The following is a 22,341-nucleotide window of genomic DNA, read 5'->3' on the forward strand; positions in this document are numbered from 1 at the left end:
ATTTGATTTTGATTCATTAAATTTTTGTTCTACCTGACTTAAGGGATAGTAAGAAAGTTTAGAATTTTCAGAAACATCTTCCAAATGTTCATTGAGCTTCATGATGTCAATAAGATTATGCTCAAGATCTTCAAGGGAATACATTCTACCTTTACTGCTTTGTTGAAATTGTTCTTTTTGACCTTTGCTAGAAAGTACATTTTTCCTAAACTGCAGTTGTGCCACTAACCCTTCTCCGAGGAGCTGGTCTTTGTTTGACTTCTCGGAGACCATTACTTTGTAGGATTGAATGTCATCTTGACTCTGCCATAAACCACCCAACTCTGCCAGTTTGTTTGTTAATTTCACCTTTTGGTTGTACATTTTATTTTCTTGCATAATTTTTTTTCTCCTGTTTGGTTCTTAATATCTCAAGTTTCTTTTCATACAAACACCTTTGTCTCTGTTTTGTCATCTCCATCATTTCAGGTGCAGACTTTCTTGCATCATCAATAATTGAGTTTCTTTGTTTATCTGAGAGAGAATTTAGCCAAATGGTTGTTTTATTGTTTGTCCACATGATCACAGACTCATACGCTGTTGTTGATGCTGATGGCTTAAGTCTCATTAAAACATCCAATTGGGCAAAATCTCTTTCAGAACAAGTGTTTGTTGTTGGTACAGCAGAGGCTCTTTTTTGATCATTTTCAGATGGTTCATGAAATATTCCCCCTGGAAGTTGATCTTTTGCTTGCCTCTCCAGTATCAACAACATGCCACCCAGAGCTAACTCTAAAGCCATTTGTGTATACATTTCAAATGCTGGATCATTTGTGTTTTCAAATAATGATTCATAAATCTCATCCTTATGGACATTCTCATCTGGAAAAATTGGGTGACCTTCTAAGAGAGGTGTCGCATCATGGGATAAATCTTGTAAACTCAATTTCAAATTTAGTAACACAGGATTTAAATCCAGGTTATTTGCTGTTCTCTCAATGATTCTCCAAAAGGGACCTGTTATGACCTTGTCAATAATGCCTAAAGCTCTGAGACTGCTTAGGTATGCTTTTTCATTGATGTCAAAAGAAATGCTCTTTAGTAAATCATTTGGATCTGACCAACTGTCCAGATATACTTTTATATCTTCAAGGTGATGGTAAGTAGCCCCAGCTGCATAGAAAAGGTGATTAAACCGATGACCTCGAAATGTTATGAGTTTGTTTTTTGCACCTTTATCTTTTAGGTATGTAGAAAAGTGGGATCCCACCCCTGACTTTTCACAGCCATGCATTGTTAATGCTTTGCTGACTGTTCTAGTCAGTCTTGAGGCACCACTTTCCTTCCACTCAAAACTATAAGGATTTCTACCCAAACAAACATTATTTTCAAAAACATTTAAACATTTGTCTACTTCACTAGCCATATTCACAAATACATGCATTTTGCAAAAAAATGAGGAAACTTTTCCTATTTCCAGTCTGTTCACCTCTGAAATTTCATCCCAATTTTCAATGACATCAGGTAGAAGATTTTCTCGTAGTTCTTCCAGTTGTCTATTGAAAACTGGGTTGGTTGCACCTTGATCAGACATGGTGGATATGATGCTGGAGACAAGTTTTGAAAAACATTTGTCATCATTTCTCAAACATTTTGAGAGATCAGATATGTTAGTTTCAAAAGCTTTCATTAAAGTGTCTGCATCAGCACTACCAACTTCAGTCATTCCAATTGAGTATGTCCTATGATCTGGTGTAGTCAATTGGAAAGACTGAAAATGCTGATGGAACTTAGATGTTCCATCTTGATGCAGGCAATGACCTGTCAGATCACCAATATTTGACGAATTGATCATAGCCTCTGCCACCTGACATTGGGCAATTCGTTTTGCTTCAATAAGCAACCTTGACCTGACACCAGCACTTGGTAGTCTTGACAATGTCTTACCTGTTACATTTTTCAAAACAGTTTAAATAACCTGATTAACTTTCTTACAACTAACACCACATTCTGTTGTCAAAGCCATGATTGTTTCTCGTATCTCATTGGTATATTTACCATCATGGAAGCAAGTAATCTCAGAGTCCCGCAAAACATTGTTAATCTCTTCTAATTCAATTATCTTTTCCTCTTTGGCCAGTATTTCTTGTTTAAAATTCATAATTTTTGTTTCATTTTCTGCAATAAATTTGTCAAACTCAGAATTTTCTTTCTGCTTTTTGTTCAGTCTACAAATCTTAACTAACAAATTTCTCTTTTCCTTTTTCAGGTTCTCTACTTGCTCATCCTTTCTTTCATTCTCTTCTCTCATTTGTTCTATAACTAATTCTTTCTCCCTTATCAACTCATTCTTATCATTCAATTCAATTCTCTGATTTTCTCATCTCTTCTTTTCAATTTCTTGTTTGAGTTTCGAACATCAAGTTTCTTAGCCCTTTCTTTCAAAGCAACAAAATTTTCTAAAGTTTTATCCAGCTTCTCCGACAGATCATTGTACTTTCTTTCCCACTGCTCACACTCTTTCTCCATTACTTTCAAATCTTTAGTTTTAGACAATGCACTTTGGTGTTTCATTGTGCAAGAATCTAAAACTTTCAACATATCAATCTTTTTTTCAGAATGATAAATTTGTAAATTTAAATTCCTTTGATGCTCTTGTTCATCAAGCAGTTCCCGCTACAGATTTCTATTTTCATATACAACATGTTTTGTTTCGTTGACGAGGTAATTCAGCTTTTGAGATTTGCTGTCATCGTCAAATATGGGCATCTCAACCTTTGGCATGGGGAATTCAAAATTTTGTTTCAGAAGGTCTGATAATGCCTCTGCATTTTTGTTCCTCTTTAACTCTTTGACTTTGTTCTTTAGCCTAAATATTTTTGTGCGAAACACACGCACTGAACAATTTTCCCACTTGGAAGATGAATACTTTGTTTTAAGGACTTTAAAGTTTTCAGGAAATGTCCTCCCATCAAAAAGACAACTGATGATATCTCCATTTGTAGGAAATTTTCTATCCACATCTACAATTTCATAACAAAGACATAACGATGAAATTCAATTATTTAATTCCTTAATATTTAAAACCAGTTCACTGTCCAGCAGTCAATATAATCTGGTTTGTGGTTGTTTGATATTTGCCAGCAAATATCACAGCCAACATGGATCTACAGTTCTTTACATTTAGTTATCTCACCGACCACTGACCAGCAGTGACACTCATCAAGATGTTGACCAGCAAACAATCTTCTGAAAGTATATAAAAATAAGGTGCAGCAAAAAAATCTGTGTACATGAAATGCGAATTCAGAAGTTTGAAATACTATAACCATTACTATATCATTTTAAAACGCACTGCTTAATTTTGTCTACTATTACCCATGGAAAACACTTTTCAATATATTTTAATGTGTCGAGGAAATTCGAAAGACTTTCTTATTCAATCATGTACATGTACATTTTCATCATTCTTATAAAATAAATTTGACAGTATCATAATCATTTAGACGTGACAAAATGCATAAAAAATCTTGCCTTGAACATTATTTGTCATGATGATGTTCGACGACGTCGTTTTCTCGCCGATGTCGCCGTCCTCACAGTCTCTGACACTGGCGAGGTCGTTTTCCACCGGGGGATCCGGGGCGGCCTGTTTAATATATCAGCCCAATAAATAAAGATTTCTATAGAAAAGAAACTGAATTTTTAAAATATATGTGAATTCTTTTCATTAAAATACCGCTTACCATTTAAAATATGCGTTGTATTCCAAGAAACGTTTATTCTCTGCTTTGTTTACTATGAAATGTAGCAAATCAGGTATCATTCCAATCTGCGATTTATAATCTTTCTTTTCATTGGTCGATTTGACAAATAGCTCGCGGAGAGCCCGAGGTGAACCCGAGTTACGCACAGACGGTAAAAGACGGATTAGATAGCTTCAATTGCCATTAAGGAAATTTATTAAATAAAAACAGGGCCGTAAATTACATGGAGGCGGAGGAGGCAGCTGCCTCCTCCAACTTTTGAGCCAAAAAAAAAAATTAAAATTTAAAGTTCATTAGAATTTATGTTGTTTCCAATAACTAAGAACATGATACCTCCCTTATATAAAAAGCATTCCAAATCTTTCTTTTAGAATGAGTTTGTCAAGTAACATCTTAGAAGGCCCTAGAATCAAGGATTTTGCACGAAACGTGTTCAGTGTGCACAAAATGTGCTCAGCCCAGACCCCCGCCTAATTTCCTGCCTCCTCCAAATTGAAGGTTAATTTACGGCCCTGAAAAATCACACAATAAGAAAAATGGTACTGGTCGAAACAGCAAATCTTGTTCATCATTTTTGTAAAAAAATTATGACAGAATTAAACATATTTTTTTTAATATCGTGAGTTTAAAATTGCCAATTTTATGCCGATTGAACCAAAAATTACAACGTCACGAAAGTCGGATATATATATATATATATAAACTTATATCCAATGGGTAGCTACATTTTAGCACTGTAAGCACGTGCTTACAAATATTTTCGTCAATTTTTTATTACATGTTACGAAAAATGGCATGTACTATGTAGATCTAATTTTGGGTGGGTGGGTAAACTTTCATTCCCTGGGGATCCGGGTTAGAATAGGTCCTCAGTACCCCCTTACTTGTCATAACAGGCGACTAAATAGGGATGAGACCGCAAAAACCGAGGTCCCGTGTCGCAGCAAGTGTGGCACGATAAAGACCCCTCCCTGCTCAAAGGCCGTAAGCGCCGAGCATAGGCCTAAATTTTGCAGCCCTTCACTGGCAATGATGACATCTCCATATGAGTGAAATATTCTCGAGAGGGACGTAAAACAATATTCAATAAATCATTTATAGCAAAGCAAAATTTTGAGGGAAATCGTAAATCAGTCAACACTTCTGATATAAACGATCAGAATATATTTCCGAATTATTTCCGAATTTCCGACTCAGTGCAATTTAAGCTATCTTGCGAAGATGTGCAAATTAAAGCATACTATACATTAATTTGATGTTCTTTTAAAGAAATCAACAACAAACAAAAATAAAATGTAAAAGTCAAAACAATTTGCATAGAAAAGTTGTCATTACCTTGATATCGTTCTCCTTTGTAATAAATTCCGTGACTGGCGTTATATAGTATTTTAAACTACTATAACTAGCTGGCCCATTCGGTACATTCTGGTACTCTACTGTAATGTTAGATGGAATAGACCGAGGTGATCCGAAAACCTCCCAACGTGAATTATTTTACTTCCTGCTTGACCTACTCATAGGGTCTGTAAGTTCACTTTCGGTTTTATTACTTCCGGGTATAATGTGGAATATATAAAGTCGTAACAGAGAATCGGCGCCAATATGTAATTTGGTGTATTGTTAAGCGATCGGCTGCATACATGAGACTGGAAAAACCCTGCCATGTAGTTTATTTAGGTTCCTAGTCGATGCTACAGTAAGGAAGCGGTGGATATAAAGACTCCATGTTTACTCTTCAGGATTTCTGACCTTCACCTTCTGCATCCAACATGGCGCAAAGTTTGACAGTGTTTTTCGTAAGTAATGTTTATCTTTTAGTTACTGGTGTTTTTTTTCACTGAAAGTGCATTTTTGAACAAACGGATCATGAACGTCCCTTTAGTGATGGATATTCTACAACACATGTTACGTAAAACACTCGAGTCTCAATATACCTGGCGAATTGCCAATACGAAGCTAAAGTGACCAGGTTAAAATGTAAATATGTTAAAAGAGTATTTTATAGAATTTAAATGGTTTCATTGTAGTTGATATCTGTATTAATATAGGGAGGTGACCATTCTACATTGATCTGGTGCCTTTTAATGGGATTCGAAACTGTGACTGTGAGATGTAGGAGAGTTTGACTTGTAGATGGAAAAACACCAGAATTGCCTGACATTCTTGGGTAGTGAACGCCTTAGACGTCGATTAAAGCTCTCCACTTTCTGTGTATTGCTATTTAGAATGGATTTGTCTAGCACTGACGGAGCAAGCCGTTTATTGACACAGGCTCTAAGAATCCTTGCATTGGCCCTGGAGTAAGGAATTCTGAAGTTTTCATCAAGGTAAGCACTTTTACTAAGCCAATTCTTCTTACCACCCTTGCAGACTAAAGAGTGTTTTTTGCATAAGGCATGTTCACCCATGTAGCAACAAATTATAGCATAACTTGCATAAGAGAGCTGCTTCTTAATTTTGCCCGCATGACCTGTACACTTTATTTGTGCCTGGTTTATTTCACCAGTGCACCTGTCTGTAAAATCTATGGCAAAGTTATGTAGTAGTTTATTTATCTCTGCTTTTGAATTTCTGGGCATGATTTTCTGTACAGATTGGTCTTTTTTGATGGCCTTTCTGACATTTTCGGCAAGATGCCGTGTGTCGAGAAAATGTCTCGGTTTGTCCTGCAGCTTGCCTTCAGCATGCAAAGACTCTGCGGCCTTGTATATCGTGCTGTCAGGATCTGATGTTATGTCCTTGACACATAAATCATTCTTGAGAAGGTCTTCCATGCCTTCCTTGGCCCAGGTGAATTCATCACCGATGTTTTTGGCCATAGGTATATTCGCCCCACATGTCTGCTCAGTGCACACATGACTGGGATTGTTCTTGAGATGTTGTCCTTTGGGGCATATTTTGTTTTTAGTTACTAAAGATATTATTTCGTGACTACTGGTCACATTCTCTGCAATTGAGAAGACGGTTTGTGTAGCTGGCTGGAAGGGGGTTTCCCCTACCCCAGAATATAGGGGGTTATTATACATCCCGTCGCACTGAATTCCTATGGTTTTTGGACTTTTGGCCCCCCTCAATTTATTAATATCAACTAATTTCTTACATCTTTTTTTCATATCAGACTTGTTTAAGGTGATTACTTTTTGCATAATGGTGTTGCTTGTTTTTTGTAGAGAAGACTCGGCTGGAGGTGGGGTGTTGGTTGACATGAGGATTTTACGAAGAGAAGAACTGCCAATGGGGGTTTGACTGAGACCTATTTGTAGGCCATAATTTATTGCTGCTGCTTTCCTTCCCCTGGAACCGGATTCTACTTCGACATAGAGGCTATACATTTTGGACACGTAGGTGCAGGTGTTACATTTAAGCCGTAACCTAGTGCCCAGGCCACGCCTCTCTTCAGAGTCCAAGTCCCAGGTTAGGTCACCATTACAGCCTGGATTGGCCCGCCCATGTTCTTTGAACTCTGCGTTGAACATGCCACATGTCTTTTCCAGATGCAGCAGTCTGTAGGAGTCATTTTCACACCTGCCGAAATCAGTTATGTACCTGATTACTTCCTAACCAGGCAAGTTCATTTTCAGAAATTAGAGTTACTTCCCTTTGACTATACTTGTTCTCAAAGTTGAGTCAAGAGGCTCATCACAGTCCCTAACAACTGTTTTTTGTAACTTTCTCTTCATATGAATGAACAATTATTGTAATGTTGCTATAATTTAGAGAGTTTATTAATTATAAAATTAATTAAGCTAATTAAATTTACAGGATCTTAGGGATACCCCTTATTTCAGCCAATTTGGCCATATGTGGGCCTATTCTGAGAATTAGAAAAAATATTTTCTACTCAAAGAGGTTTTGTTTCATAATTTAAGAAAGTTAGAAGAATTGTAATCGTTACCCTGAGGATTCAGCCTGATTTAAAGTCTCATGGTTTCCTTCCTTTTTCAGGGGTCTTGGCCGAAGCAGTCGGTGGCACCCAGGCCTGAGCATCATTTCCTGCTCCTCGCACAGAGAGGGTGGATGCATCACCAGTTGTAGGGTTTCCCTGTCAACTCTCGTGAATGGTGCAGGTGAGTTTTCTTTTTTTTCATGTAATTTCCCCTTGTTGTGAGGCACATATTTTGGCTTAAAACCATAATTATTCCCTTTTTTGAATTTTCCCATCTTTGAAAACTGACATATAATTCTGCTAGGACTATTCTGTCTGAAGTGAAATTCACTTGTGATGTGCTTTTTCCAGTGCTCTATCAGCATCATGTCAAGTTTAAATGATATCGTGTAATAATTTATTATCATGATAGCAACCCTCACTTCAAAATGTATCTGAGTTAAAGAGGGTAGTGACAGTTTTACTGTTACAGAGAAACAACACTACTAGATCAGATTACCCCTCATATGTTTTGATAACCTTCTATTAATTGGCTGTCAGCAGCTTAGTGAATTTATTCTGAATTGGAAAAGTAAATGCATTTTGAAAGCATTTTTCCTTGATAAATTAAGATTTTTTGGCCATTTTTTCAAAAACCGGGTAGAATGTACCCTGAATATGTAAATTACATGTGAATCCTCACATCCTCTTGAAAACATAAAAAATAAGACAATAAGACTGTTATTTACATTTTTTACTTCAATAAGCACTGTAAAAAGTCATTATAAAGTTGACATTCAACACAGCTTCATATCACAGTTGAGTTCATCATGTGTGAGGGGTTACATTATATAGATAGTCATAATTTACATGTTTTTTCATGTAATTTTTTCATGTTACATATTTTACATGTACTATGTGCATGTTATCTAAAAATGTCAAATTGGCCACTTTTTCACTTTGTTTTCCATTTGGTTATAGGAAAAACACCAGAATTGCCTAGCTACAGGGCGCCGCCATTGTGGACACCCAAAGTTGTGCGGAGAAGAAAAGTTGACAGGAGATCTGATTGGTCATTAACAGAAAATCTTTGTGATGGAATTTAATAGTGAAATATAAGTGATAAAAATGACAGGTGACATAACAGAATATGTAGAAAGATACAGAAGTTATAAAGGGAAGATCTGAGTGGAGAGGTGATATTTGGATGGACAATTTCATTCAGTGCGGATCTACACTAGTTGTAAACAGGCCAAAATTTGAAGGAAAAACGCAACGGCAAGCCATATATTTTTTGGTGGAATTTTGAAGGGGGAGATGATGAACTTTGCTGAATGGTGACTGATTTTTTGAAAATTGGCTTAATAAATAATTGACAGTGATTGGAATTTGTATGGAAGTCTATGGGAAAACATTTGGTGGTGTTTGTCCAGATGGGTACTTCTACTTTCACTTTAAACGGTAAGTTGAAAACAGCATGATACATCTTTGATGCAAAATATCTCGAAAAGGAATCAAGGACCCTATTGCAAATTTGGCCTTGTTGGAAATGTTAGGATTTTTGCTAAAAGTTGAAACCTGTCATTATACTGTGAAAATTTTTTGAGGGGAATCACGAGGGTTTGAAAATGGGTCAATTCTCATCATTTTTGGTGACATTTTACTCTCAGGATGACAGGTGCTTGAGTGTATTTCAACCCATTACCAGGCTAGCAGTAGGTGTCATCATGGACCTTCAAAATCTTTCATATGTGTACTTTCAAGATGCATATACATTATGTGAAAAAATTGGTTGCCATGGTAACAAAATATGAAATTAAAAAAATGGCCTCATGGAGGCGAATTTTCCTCCATTTTCTGGTAGTTTGAGACCTTAAAGTCTCAATATACCTGGCGAATTGCCAATACGAAGCTAAAGTGACCAGGGTTAAAATGTAAATATGTTAAAAGAGTATTTTATAGAATTTAAATAGTTCCATTGTAGTTGATATCTGTATTAATATAGGGAGGTGACCATTCTACATTGATCTGGTGCCTTTTAATGGGATTCGAAACTGACTGTGAGATGTAGGAGAGTTTGACTTGTAGATGGGTACTTCTACTTTCACTTTAAACGGTAAGTTGAAAACAGCATGATACATCTTTGATGCAAAATATCTCGAAAAGGAATCAAGGACCCTATTGCAAATTTGGCCTTGTTGGAAATGTTAGGATTTTTGCTAAAAGTTGAAACCTGTCATTATACTGTGAAAATTTTTTGAGGGGAATCACGAGGGTTTGAAAATGGGTCGATTCTCATCATTTTTGGTGACATTTTACTCTCAGGATGACAGGTGCTTGAGTGTATTTCAACCCATTACCAGGCTAGCAGTAGGTGTCATCATGGACCTTCAAAATCTTTCATATGTGTACTTTCAAGATGCATATACATTATGTGAAAAAATTGGTTGCCATGGTAACAAAATATGAAATTAAAAAAATGGCCTCATGGAGGCGAATTTTCCTCCATTTTCTGGTAGTTTGAGACCTCGGTCGGTTACGGAAATAGCTGAGTTGTTACGATTGAGGAATCTGTAGGACTAGCCAACTCGTACCCAAGAATCTGGTTACGAGTTGACTCCTCCTCTTCAATATGATGATAACTCGTACCTAAGCGATATGTCACTTATATGCGTATAGATATATTGCATTATGGCCAGATTCTTGGGTACGAGTTGACTTTTGCTTTTTGGGTACGAGTTGACCTATTAGGTACGAGTTGACCTGGGTACGAGTCGGTCAGGGTACGAGTTGACTAGAAATCGCTATTGCGCATGCGCTGAATATTGACAACAAAGATCTAGCTCGAATTTGTTCAGTTTTGTAAACAAAAGACCAATCGACGTGTGTCAGAGCATCAGTACGTACACCCATACTAACGTTATTGTTATTTAAATTTACACCACGTGGGTTTTTGACCCATTAAAAGGTTAGAGGTGAGGTCAAATTCCGCAGTGAAGGAAACCGGAAATAAATCTGCCAAAGCTATAGTCATTTTCTATATACTGTAATAGACATGTATCATCAATGCAAATTAGAAAATTCAATTTAGTACTGTCATACTATTGTGAAATAGTGAAAAGCTCAGGAAGTTAAAGTCATTTAAAGATTTAGATTGTAGTTTAACTGATATTTAGTCTTATTGTCGTGTCATGAGGGGGGGGGGGGGGGGAACGGTAATAATTCCATTGTTTATAACATATGCAAATAAAGAAATTGGGGAGACTTATTTCTTCCATTTTTCATTTATATAGTAGTATTTAGGGTAAAGACAGAACTGCAAACATATATGCATGTATTCATGGAGAATTTGTATAAAAAAAATTTATCTTTGGTAGTAAGTTTTTAACACCCCCTCCCCCCTCCGAATTAAGAAATCATGAATTTTTTCGAACTTAGGAGAAAAGTTCCCCCTCCCCGATTTAGGATTTTGTAGAGTGGGCAAGTCACAGGACAAAACAATTTTTTTTTCTCTTGTCAAGGATTTTTAACAAATTAAGTTATCTTCAGCATTGGTTACAAAAAGAGAATATTTTGCATTGAAAATAGAATTGGTGAAGAAAATGTGCGATTCCTCCCTTATAGTATAATTGCGACTCATATAAACTGCACAAAATACTATATCACATTATAAGGTAATCATCAACGTCACAGAAAAAATGAAATTAATGTTATTGTTAGATTCTATTACTACACTTCTATAGCATGCTATTTTTAGATTTATTCCTCTTTAAAGATATCTCATAAATTTTATAAGATATCTTATTAAACTTACAAGATATCTTCTAAAGTTTATGAAATATATTAATTGTATCCTTTATAATTGGATATCTGATAAAAGATGATAAAATATGGTATATAGTTTATAAGTTATCTTCTAAAACATATATCTTATGTCTTTTAAGATATCTCAAACTTAATAAGATATTTTTTAAGATATCTCAAAAACGAAATTTTATAAGACATCTTGTTAACTTTATAATGTATCATATGAATTTACTTTTATAAGATTATAAGATATATCAAAGTTTGAGCTATATTTTTTTAAAAATTGTTTATGAGATATCTTATAAGATATGTAAGATAACTTATAAAGCTTGTGAGAAATCTTATAAAACATTTAAGATATTTTATGTTTTATAAGATATCTGTTAAACATTATATCATTTGATATACAAGATATCTTATAAAGCTTAGGAGATATCTTTCATAATTTATTATATCTTAAATATTTTATAAACTATATATTATATGAGATATATATCTTATAAGATTTGTTAGATATCTTATCAGAAATAGAAGATATTTCATAAATTATGTATGAAATCCTTAAAGGAATACCCCGTAGATACATTGTATAAATATGGCGTGCTATACACCTCACTTAGGAAGAAGCTAGATTAGCAGGATTTATACAATTATATGAATGTATACATATTTTCTATATATCTTAAGAAATATCTGTGAAAAGCCTAAAATGCATTTTCATAAATTTAAAACTTAACGTACTAATTTTACTCTTTATGTTAAAGCAATTCATCAGCAAATGTGAATTATTACTACGGCTGTACGTGCTCTGCAATGCATGCATGCAGGTAGTTATAGTTATACAGTATCAAAGTTGGTTAAGAAGTACTATGTACAAGTTACTACTCATAAATGAAAATTCAATGGTTGAAAATTTTCCACATTTATTGAAATATACATAGTTTTCTTATCTATATGTATTGATCAGAAAGTAAGACAATGTTACACCACTGTATCTGCAAAAAAATTTTTTGTCTTAAGTATTAAAGAAATTTAACCTTTAGAGTGGAAAATTTTTACAATATGTCTATATATACATAAAATCAAATGCTGAAATTTTATAAAATTTAATTCAATATCAGTATACATGTATATAACAATTTCTTAAAAATTCTTGGAAGTTATTTTTATAACTTTAGTCTGTGACATGCACTTTAGAGCATCCCAGATTACAGGATTTGAAGGTAGATCCTTAATGTAAACTGATGAATTCATTTAGGAATGTGCACTGCACACCACCTATTTCCTCAAAATGAATCTCTGAAAGAAAAAAAAATTCACAATGATCAATATAAGCTATCTAAATTTTATTTTCCAGTATGAAATATGAATACTGATTGATTGTCTTAATTACTCCTTCTAGATATCTATTCTGTTTCAATTTAGTATCAATAGCATTAAAGACAAGAGGCCCATGGACCACATTGCTCACATGAGTTACCTTGGCACATATTGTTCTTGTATATTTGCATGTAAAGCTTTGATCCTTGTTGTGGCCCCAACTTACCCCCGTAACTATGATTATTACAAAATTGAATCTGCAGTATGTCAGGAAGCTTTCATGTGAATGTAAATTTCGTTGTCCCAATGGCTTCTTGAGAAAAAGATTTTCCCTATATATTTGTATGTTAAACTTTGATCCCCTATTGTGGCCACACCCTTCCCCTGGGGGGGGGGGGGGCATAATTTTAACAAACTTAAATCTGCACTATGTCAGCAAGCTTTGACATAAATGTAAGACTTTCTGGCCCAGTGATTCTTTAAAAAAAAAAAAAATCAAAAGATTTTCCTTATATATCTGTATGTGAAATTTTGATCCCCTATTGTGGCCCCATCCTACCCCTGGGAGCTATGATTTTAACAAATTTGAATCTGCACTATGTCAGGGAGCTTTCATGTAAATATAAACTTTTGTCTTACTTTCTGGTCCATTGGTTCTTGAGAATATGTTATATTTTCCCTATATATTTGTATGTAAAACTTTGATCCCCAATTGTTGCCCCATCCTACCCCCGGGGGCCATGATGTTATCAAACTTGAATCTGCACTATGTCAGGAAGCTTTCTTGTAAATTTGTGCTTTCCTGGCCCAGTGGTTCTTGAGAAGAAGATTTTTAAAAGATTTTCCCTATACCTTTGCATGTAAAACTTTGATCCCCTATTGTGGCCCCATCCTATCCCTAGGGGGTCATGATTTTAATAAACCTGAATCTACACTATGCCAGGAAGCTTGCTTGTAAATTTCAGCTCTTCTGACCCTGTGGTTCTTGAGAAGACTTTTAATGAACCCACCCTATTTTGTGATTATCTCCCCTGTGAAGGGTGGCAAGTTAGGCTAAAATTAACACTATGGTTCTGGAGAAGAAGTTGAAAAGGTTGTACAGATGGACTGATGACAGCAAAAAGTGATCAGAATTGCTCTTTCAAGCTTTCATGCAGCTCATGTGAGCTAAAATCAATTTGGAATTTTTCTTTGCTATGTGATTTATCTCTACCTACACTGCATATACACTATGCCTATTGTACCAGAAAGAAAAAAATTAATTATAACTTTACATATATATTTTATGATATTTTTTCAAAATAGATATTTAATATAATTAACATTTTATAGAAGAGAAACAAAAATACCATAATCACAATTTGAAACTAAAGATTGTTTATTAGGAAATACAAATGTCTCCCTGAGCTCCCCAAATTGGAAGTTCTCCAAATGAAACTGCCCCTTATTGTACTGTATGGTATTGAGGAGAAAGCATGAGCAGAAGCATATAAGCATTTATGAACTCCGATAAGCCATATAGAAGTGTTCACAAATTATTTTATACCCTCCACCCCTAAGATTTTAAGAAAACAATTGGATCTTCCTATCCCTACAATATATGCCAATCTGCAAATGGCATTGAAGTATTGTGAAAAATTTAAGTCTAACTCTGATAATCCATATCAGAGGAGAAGCATTCACAAGTTATTTAAACATCTTCCACCCCTCTTAGATCCACTATAACTTTTAGGAAAATAATTGGATCCTCCCGTCCCAACAATATGCACATCTCCATATGGCATTGAAGCATTGTACAAAGTTTCAAGTCTAGCGGATAAGCCATATACGGTAGGAGGAGAAGCATTCACAAGAATTTGTGACAGACAGAAAATACAAAAACAATGTCTCGATCCCCCTGGAAGAGGGGAGACATAATAAACTAACTGTAACATCATGCTTCAAAATACTAATGATTTATACTAAGACACTGAATAATATTTGCAATTTACACATGCAAGACACAGTGCTATTTGATGGATAGCAATTAAAACATGGCTTCTAAAAGGAAAAAATCATGCACTTATTTAGTATGTAACAAAAAATGTAATATTATGAAATTATACGATTTGTCAGTAATTAAGATTCAGTATTCCATGAAACAGTGTGTGTCATCTGCAAGTGTACTATATACTCAACCAAGACAGGCAAAGTGATAGCATAAGCAATAATGTATCTCTTCATGAAAATATTTCTAAGATTTGCTACATGTATAATTATTAGCTTAATTCTTATAATCTTGATTTTTTTGACTTGTATCTGATGAAAGTTTTGAGGTAGAAATTGTGTTTGTGCCTTTGTATGCATGTACATAATTTGTAAATGTAGTTGTACCCCTAAGTAGATTTTATATAATAAAACACTGAACACATATACATGTACTTCATAAGTTCTGTTACATGTACATATACAACCATGCATAAAAAGATGTTTAAATACTATAACAATTTTTTAAGAAACAAAATTATCTGCATGCAGTGTATAGCTTGGTTAAAAATTTAAGGACAGATAAAATTATCTCGCTTTGTAGACAGAATAATCTCCTTTAAAATCTTGAAAACATAATCATTACATTCAATTTATATATAGGAAGATGCGATACCTTGACAAATCTAGGATTCCTTTGAGGATCTCAAAATACATTTGTTCAAAGGGTGGTGAATCACTCAAAGTCCCCAAAAAGTACACTGAAAGCAGACACATGCACAAATATATATTGTGACAGTTTTGGTTTAATTGACATTTAAATTGTTAATTCATTACCTATGTTTATGCTACTATACATACTGTAGATCATCATTTTTGTGTAAACTCTGAATCAGATGTAAATTGTTCACTTTACTATTTTTCTCACATGTGCTGTTTATACTGTTGAATTTGCCTCCATCTTGTCAATCATTCCAAAGTTAATTTGTTTCCTAACTTTTCATTGGTTTAAAGCTAGTGCCTTAAACTCACCAGAAATCGTTTTAGATTTTCACCCTGCAGTTTTCAAAGTCTCTTAGTTAGAGTCATTTTCATTGGTTAGAGTTAGTATATAAACAGTGACAGCGGCAGTTTCAAGTCACTTTGCTAGGGGCTAAAGAACCCACAGGTTCGTGCTCTCTCTATTCTTCTCTTCTTCTCTTGGGTTAAATCCCGGACTGCTCGTGCAGTCTTATTTTTTACCTGTTTAGGAAATAGTCTAAATTCTTTAAGATGTAATTTAGTCCCTGGATAGAGTCAGACTGGTTCAGGGTTGAATTAGATGTCCCTTTACAACTTTACTTTATATAGCATTGTAGTTATTTTTTTATGTAGAGAAATTACTGAGCTTAGTGCCTTTTTGATACTTAGGAATTTACATACAGTTGTGCTGGTATAGCGAGCCACCATGTGCTTTAGGGTTTGCTAGGTGTTGTATGGAAGCCTATTCCCTTCTCCTTTGATATTTTTTAGGCCGTAATATTTTCATTTTCCCCTTATTTATTTTTGTTATTTAAATTCATTTTGGTTATTAATTACTCAGTGGTCAATTCATCTTCGTTTTCTAACTCATATACCTTTCTATTTTATTTACATTTTTGAAGATTATTTTGAAAACTTATATGTTATTTGTTGTCAATCAAATTATTCAGTATTATACTATAATAAATGATCTGTTAAAACTTTCAAACTCTCTTCTTAGTCCAAGGTGTTGATCATAATTTGGGAATCTTATATTATCTGAATCTGGGTTGAACAAAAACAGGACCAGTCATTGTAAATTGACATTGTCAGTGGACTTAGTCTGTTCCTTAGTATTACGCCCTTCAGTACAGAGTTTAAGGGTACTTTGATAGTTTTTATGCTTTGGGCAGACTGAGTACACTTTGCGGCCGGAAACAGACTGGTTCCCGTTACAGTATTATGATTTGAAATTTAGGCTAAAAATATAAATTGCTGTGCAAGTCAAAATAATGGCAAGAGAAAAAGAATCCCATTTCCCTATGATACACTTCCTTGTATTGAGGTGTACCGAAGACGATTCGAATATACCAGTCTAATTTCAATTCAGATTGGAACATATATAATTCGTAACTTTTTTCTTTAACTGTAAACAATTAAGTTTTAATATTCTGATCACAATCTCCATTTAAACAAATTAATTGTGTCTTATTGAACTTATTTTCACTTGTCAATCAAACTTTTAGATTTAGTTTGATTAAAATTCCTTATTATAGATAAAATTGAATTACAGATGTCAAACAATGTTTCTTCAATGATATCTTCAACAATATATGTTTATTTTAAAAACTAAGGATAGTGTGTTTAATTTTTGGTCAGAAACACAATATTTATTTGATGCCTTAATTTATGCTTTTAGATTTTCAAAACTCCATCAACATGCAATATAATAAATATTTTGATCAGTTACAATTGTATTTAATTCACAATTTTTTTTACAATGACTTACGAAAATATAATGTACTGCTTATAATGTATCAATAAAGGAAAAAGTTATGATCTGTATATCCATGTATATTGTCCCGTCACATTAATATATGTGTTAATGATTAATATATATCATAAATGCTTGCATAAATAAACATTAGTAATACATGTGTGTGGTTACAGAAACTCAGAGCTATAAACTGCCAATCTGTAAATGTTAAATATATAGCACAAACTAAAACATGTAAAATAATTAACATTGCACAGTCAGCTTTTCATTAAAGGGAGCTTATAATTACAAAATTCTTTACTTTAGGTTAAATAATACTCAGTGCACACTATGATCCTAACTTGGCCAAACTTGAAAAAAAAAATCCATGTAATATGATCATGCAAAATAATTTCTTCTCCTAAATTTCTAGAACAGCTTCTGGATGATCACAGCTCAATTTTGATTTCTGAGACCTGTAACTGTTTAATTATGTTGCGAAATGTAATACTAAATATGAAACAGCAAAGGTTTCTTACAGACAAAATATAGTTGATGTATATTAAAACAATAGTTAATTACAGTGTAGTGCAATGTAATCCTAATTGTGATTCAATTATTTGATTTAAGATTTTAAATTTTTGTACAGATTGTCCTCTAACATACTAATACATGACTAATCTAAATATGAAAAAGATTATTGATATTATTACATGTGTGTTTCTGTAATTATAAGTTTGTAATTGGAACAAGTAAATCTAAATTAATTAAAAAGATCAGAAATGCATGTAGGTATTTCATTCATAAAAGGAGAATTGCTTTTTTAGAAATGACTTATGAAAATATAATGTACTGCTTATAATGTATCAATAAAGGAAAAAGTTATGATCTGTATATCCATGTATATTGTCCCGTCACATTAATATATGTGTTAATGATTAATATATATCATAAATGCTTGCATAAATAAACATTAGTAATACATGTGTGTGGTTACAGAAACTCAGAGCTATAAACTGCCAATCTGTAAATGAGTATGAGACCTGCACCACTCAGGAATTTTAAATGTTTTCTACTATGATTTTATATAAATCAAAGACTGCGATATTTTGCTACATATAAGAAGATTGATGCATGATCTGGTAAAAACATTTAATTAATGCATTGTCCACTGGTGTCTAATATGCACATTTTTTACCAGATTTAATATACATGTTATAAATGACAATTACAACCCTGCATTAGATACAGGGAGGATCCTGTTAAATATAATGCACTGTCCCCTGATGTCCTTTGCAGTTTTGTGATCAACTTTTAAAATTATCACTGGTACATTATATACTTTGGCAATGGTTACTATGTATATACATGTATACATCTAGTCATGTTCTAATTTCCATTTATTGTTGCTTTCCCTCCACTTAAAAACAATCCATAATTGGTCACCTTTGAGCGTACATACATGTAGTGTATGAAAAGGGTGCTATATAAATATGGTATTGTTATTATTAAATCATATCATATAAGGAAAAGTTGGAATTTTTCATTTACATATGTACCAAATGATAATCATACAAATACATGGCATATACTTTTCATTCATTCTAATTTTCTTAGGTGTGCTGCATGCATCAATGAGTTTAATTATCAAAATCTTTACATATCAAAAACTTATGAATGGGTAGTATACACATCCCCTGGTCACCACAATAGATCCAATCAATAAAATTTACTTTCTTCATAAAATAAATTCACAATATTTCTCTCTGATCTATGGTGTCTCTTTATACATTTTTTCATGTTCCAGGAAGCTTAAATACACGTGTCATTATCACAGAACACTAATTTATACACGTTTTAAAGAATGTCTTATCCCACTGATTCATAATATATAACAAGGCTTGCAACTCAATTTACCCCTTTCCGTACCCCATGACAGATATTTGTCGATTAAAAGTTATTTACACTGCTTACCAGCCAGTTTCAGGGCCCCATTCACTCCCAGTAATTCTTCTTTAATAATTAAAATCCTCTAATAACAGCTGTCTATCCGTTGTATATTTTTAATAATTTTTTTCTCTCCAGAGTCATCTCATTCAAATCTCTAATCACGGAAGTGCTTAAACAGTACAAAACTCGAAACGGAATAAGGGATATCCGAATTAATCTCGAGTTCTGAAAGGCTATGTAAACTCCAAAGGATATCGAGAGTATTGGCGCTCTATCTAACAACAGCCTAAACTATCAAGGTTTTATGAATTCCAAAACAATGCGACATAAAAAGAAATGAGAACAAAATAAAATAGGTACCCAGAAGTGAAAGAGGGGGTAAAGGGCAGGTTCCTACCACTTTTCCCCTACTAGGATCATTTTCTTTCAGCTTAGATTAGTTTCACTACTTGTCTTATACATTCCCTCCCCTCAATTGTTGTTTAGGTGAGATAATTTAAAAAAAACCCAGGCACGTAGAATCGGAAGTGGGGGGGTGGGAGTGTTGCCTCCCCCTTTTTTTATAATGACCATTATTTGTGGTTTGTATTATAAGACATCTCTTCCCCCGCACAAATTAGGAATTTTGTTGATGTAATTTTTTTCTTTCTTTCTTTTCTTTTCTTTTGTTATTGTCTTTGCTTGTGAGGATTTTTATTCTTTCTGCTGCTACCGGTCGCGAGAGTTCAGTGGTTGAACTTTCGCTTTGTAACCGGGAGGTCGTGAGTTCGCGCTCCGATCGTTTTGCCAAACACTCGGCAATTAGAAGTGAGAATCACGGGTTTTTCAGTTTAACTCACCTACAAATTGCGGTATCTCAATGTGAGTATAACATTCTCGACGGGAAGTAAAACAGAAAAACCAACAATCTTCTGGCTTGCCCCCCCCCCCCCCCCCCCCTATTTTTGAAAATCGAGGATACATTACTGAAAGATAATTAATGGATAATGGAAGTGAGAACAGAATTTGTAATTTGTCTGGCACATACCACAATATTGTCAAAGCTGAGAGGGGGTAGTTAGAGGAAAAGTGGGAAAATTGCCCCCCCCCCCCCCCCCCTATATATAAAAGAAGTTCTTTAATCTTCACTTTCGTTATCCGTGTGTGGAGATTTTACTGCTATTTCATGACATTAAAGCATACGTCCCTGTCATTAAATTCACTATATTCTACTCACTACTACTGTTGAAAATAGGGGGGGGGGGGGGGCACTCACGTCTGCATTACCAAATAACAAATAGCGCCAATACTATCGATATCCTCTGGGGTTTACATAGCCATAGCATCTTTCGGAACTCGAGATTAATTCGGATATCCCTTATTCCGTTTCGAGTTTTGTACTGTTTACGCACTTCCGTGATTAGAGATTTGAATGAGATGACTCTGGAGAGAAAAAAATTATTAAAAATATACAACGGATAGACAGCTGTTATTAGAGGATTTTAATTATTAAAGAAGAATTACTGGGAGTGAATGGGGCCCTGAAACTGGCTGGTAAGCAGTGTAAATAACTTTTAATCGACAAATATCTGTCATGGGGTACGGAAAGGGGTAAATTGAGTTGCAAGCCTTGTTATATATTATGAATCAGTGGGATAAGATATTTTTAAAACGTGTATAAATTAGTGTTCTGTGATAATGACACGTGTATTTAAGCTTCCTAGAACATGAAAACATGTATAAAGAGACACCATAGATCAGAGAGAAATATTTATTCGTGGTTCGAATTTCCTCCATTGTTTACATATAGGTTATAGTGCAATATCCTTGACCCAGGCGCCTATGCCTTTTATGGGGAAGTCGTTGTGGCCGAGTGGACTTACGCACTGGTTTGACAGTCTTGCTAGGCGGTGGGTGCCGTACGTCGCTGGTTCGACCCCGGGCTGGGGCGAAAAATGAAAACAAACTAGTGATTTATTATAGTGAGAGTGTGCAAATATTATATTCATATTAAGCAATAAAATCATTATCATAATTGAAAACCTCATAATTATATCACTTTTTTAAATTCTACTTTTCAAAATGTATTCATTTCAATTATTAGATGTATAGGAATGTCTTGAAAACAGATGTCAAACAATCATCGATGTAAGATCTTAAGTCTGTACCACCTCGGGCTCAACAAACCAAAAAGGATGGGCTCTATTCCTTGCACTGTGCAGATAACCGAATTGTCAACAACAGGTAATCACATTTTGATGGGTTACTGCTAAGCTTTACATGTAAGAAATGTCAATATATAAGATTGGGTTTCTTATAAATAGGTGCTTCTTTTTTATGTCAGCATTTTATAAGATTATTCTGTTTCAATCTTCAACATCAATGCATTGGAAACTGGTTCCTGACCATCTGTACCCATAGACTTGGTGGGTCTACTGTGAAGGACGTGATTTCAAGCCATGACTCTCCATCTACTTCATAACCACAAGACAGGCACTAGTTATTGATAGACTTGTAATCTCATGTCAGTGCCAAGAATATATTGAACAATTTGTGTGTCATAAATGATCAAATACTACCACTCTAGAGGAAAAATCAATTAAACGTAGGCTTGACTTCTGTACATAAGTATCTACATTAAATTGTATGAAAAGAAAATACATGGTGTTGAAGGCTTTTATTTTATTTTTAATACTTAATCTGTATTGTATATCATAAGATATTAAAATCAACAAGAGCAAAGCAGCTTTCATAATCTGCCCTGGAATGGATTGCTCTGGTAATTCGTTAATCCAGTGTCACTTTTCACAATCCAATAAACCACCAAGAGTAGACCCATTATCTTCAAATAAACTGAAATTTTAAAAAAATCACTGTAAATAGCAAAGAAGAATAGTGTACAAGGAAATAATAAATGCATTATGGAAATAAAACTGCAGAATTCATTTAAATATATGGAAATGAAGAATTACACATCCTTCCATTGTTAGATTCAAGCATAATTTTTCTGCATCTGCACAACTGTTACAAATAAGTTTGAGATTAAAAGATTGATTGATGTGATAAAAATCTAAATTCTGATCTTGATGGGTCAAAAACAAATCAATGCATGAAAAGGTGTGTTTTCTACATGGGATATATTTTGATGGTATCTAAATATTGATATTGAATAAAAGTTAATCACAGAGCTACATGTATTAAATAAATGATTATATTGCTTTATAGAATTATTT

The 22,341-nt window shown here is 34.0% G+C and overlaps 3 protein-coding genes and 2 long non-coding RNA genes across 6 annotated transcripts; 1 reads left to right on the forward strand and 4 right to left on the reverse strand.

Annotated features, from left to right (window-relative positions):
* Window positions 1-364: 364 nt before the first annotated feature.
* LOC125662866 (uncharacterized) lies at window positions 365-2,660 on the reverse strand. The gene has a single exon (XM_048895218.2). The coding sequence runs from the start codon at window positions 1,832-1,834 to the stop codon at window positions 365-367; it is 1,470 nt and encodes a 489-aa protein (XP_048751175.2). The 5' UTR covers window positions 1,835-2,660.
* A 370-nt stretch (window positions 2,661-3,030) lies between these two features.
* Window positions 3,031-3,857, reverse strand: LOC130049424 (uncharacterized). The gene is made up of 2 exons (XR_008797916.1): window positions 3,726-3,857; window positions 3,031-3,628 (listed from the first exon to the last, which is right to left on the reverse strand). It is a non-coding gene; the product is annotated as an uncharacterized LOC130049424 (long non-coding RNA).
* A 1,970-nt stretch (window positions 3,858-5,827) lies between these two features.
* Window positions 5,828-7,078, reverse strand: LOC130049607 (uncharacterized). The gene has a single exon (XM_056147450.1). It carries the CDS (start codon window positions 7,076-7,078, stop codon window positions 5,828-5,830), a length of 1,251 nt encoding a protein of 416 aa, XP_056003425.1.
* LOC130049423 (uncharacterized) lies at window positions 6,959-10,756 on the forward strand. Its single transcript, XM_056146952.1, has 3 exons — window positions 6,959-7,311; window positions 7,692-7,813; window positions 8,593-10,756. The coding sequence occupies exons 1-3, from the start codon at window positions 7,196-7,198 to the stop codon at window positions 8,715-8,717; spliced, it is 363 nt and encodes a 120-aa protein (XP_056002927.1). The 5' UTR covers window positions 6,959-7,195; the 3' UTR covers window positions 8,718-10,756.
* A 1,752-nt stretch (window positions 10,757-12,508) lies between these two features.
* Window positions 12,509-16,100, reverse strand: LOC130049425 (uncharacterized). 2 transcript variants are annotated; one of them, XR_008797919.1, is made up of 2 exons: window positions 15,380-16,100; window positions 12,509-12,717 (listed from the first exon to the last, which is right to left on the reverse strand). It is a non-coding gene; the product is annotated as an uncharacterized LOC130049425 (long non-coding RNA). The 2 variants fall into 2 exon arrangements; XR_008797918.1 differs by having other exon boundaries at window positions 12,509-14,778.
* Between the last annotated feature and the right edge of the window lie 6,241 nt (window positions 16,101-22,341).

Source organism: Ostrea edulis, chromosome 8 (genome assembly GCF_947568905.1).
Source record: "Ostrea edulis chromosome 8, xbOstEdul1.1, whole genome shotgun sequence".
Lineage (NCBI taxonomy): Eukaryota > Metazoa > Mollusca > Bivalvia > Ostreida > Ostreidae > Ostrea > Ostrea edulis.

Bases quoted from the DNA above. Each gene is read 5' to 3' on its own strand.
- LOC125662866 (XM_048895218.2), bottom strand. From the start codon at position 1,834: ATGATCAATTCGTCAAATATTGGTGATCTGACAGGTCATTGCCTGCAT.
- LOC130049607 (XM_056147450.1), bottom strand. From the start codon at position 7,078: ATGTATAGCCTCTATGTCGAAGTAGAATCCGGTTCCAGGGGAAGGAAA.
- LOC130049423 (XM_056146952.1), top strand. From the start codon at position 7,196: ATGTTCTTTGAACTCTGCGTTGAACATGCCACATGTCTTTTCCAGATG. The intron at 7,312-7,691 runs GCAAGTTCATTT...TTCCTTTTTCAG, and splicing joins CCTGATTACTTCCTAACCAG to GGGTCTTGGCCGAAGCAGTC. The intron at 7,814-8,592 runs GTGAGTTTTCTT...ATTTGGTTATAG, and splicing joins AACTCTCGTGAATGGTGCAG to GAAAAACACCAGAATTGCCT.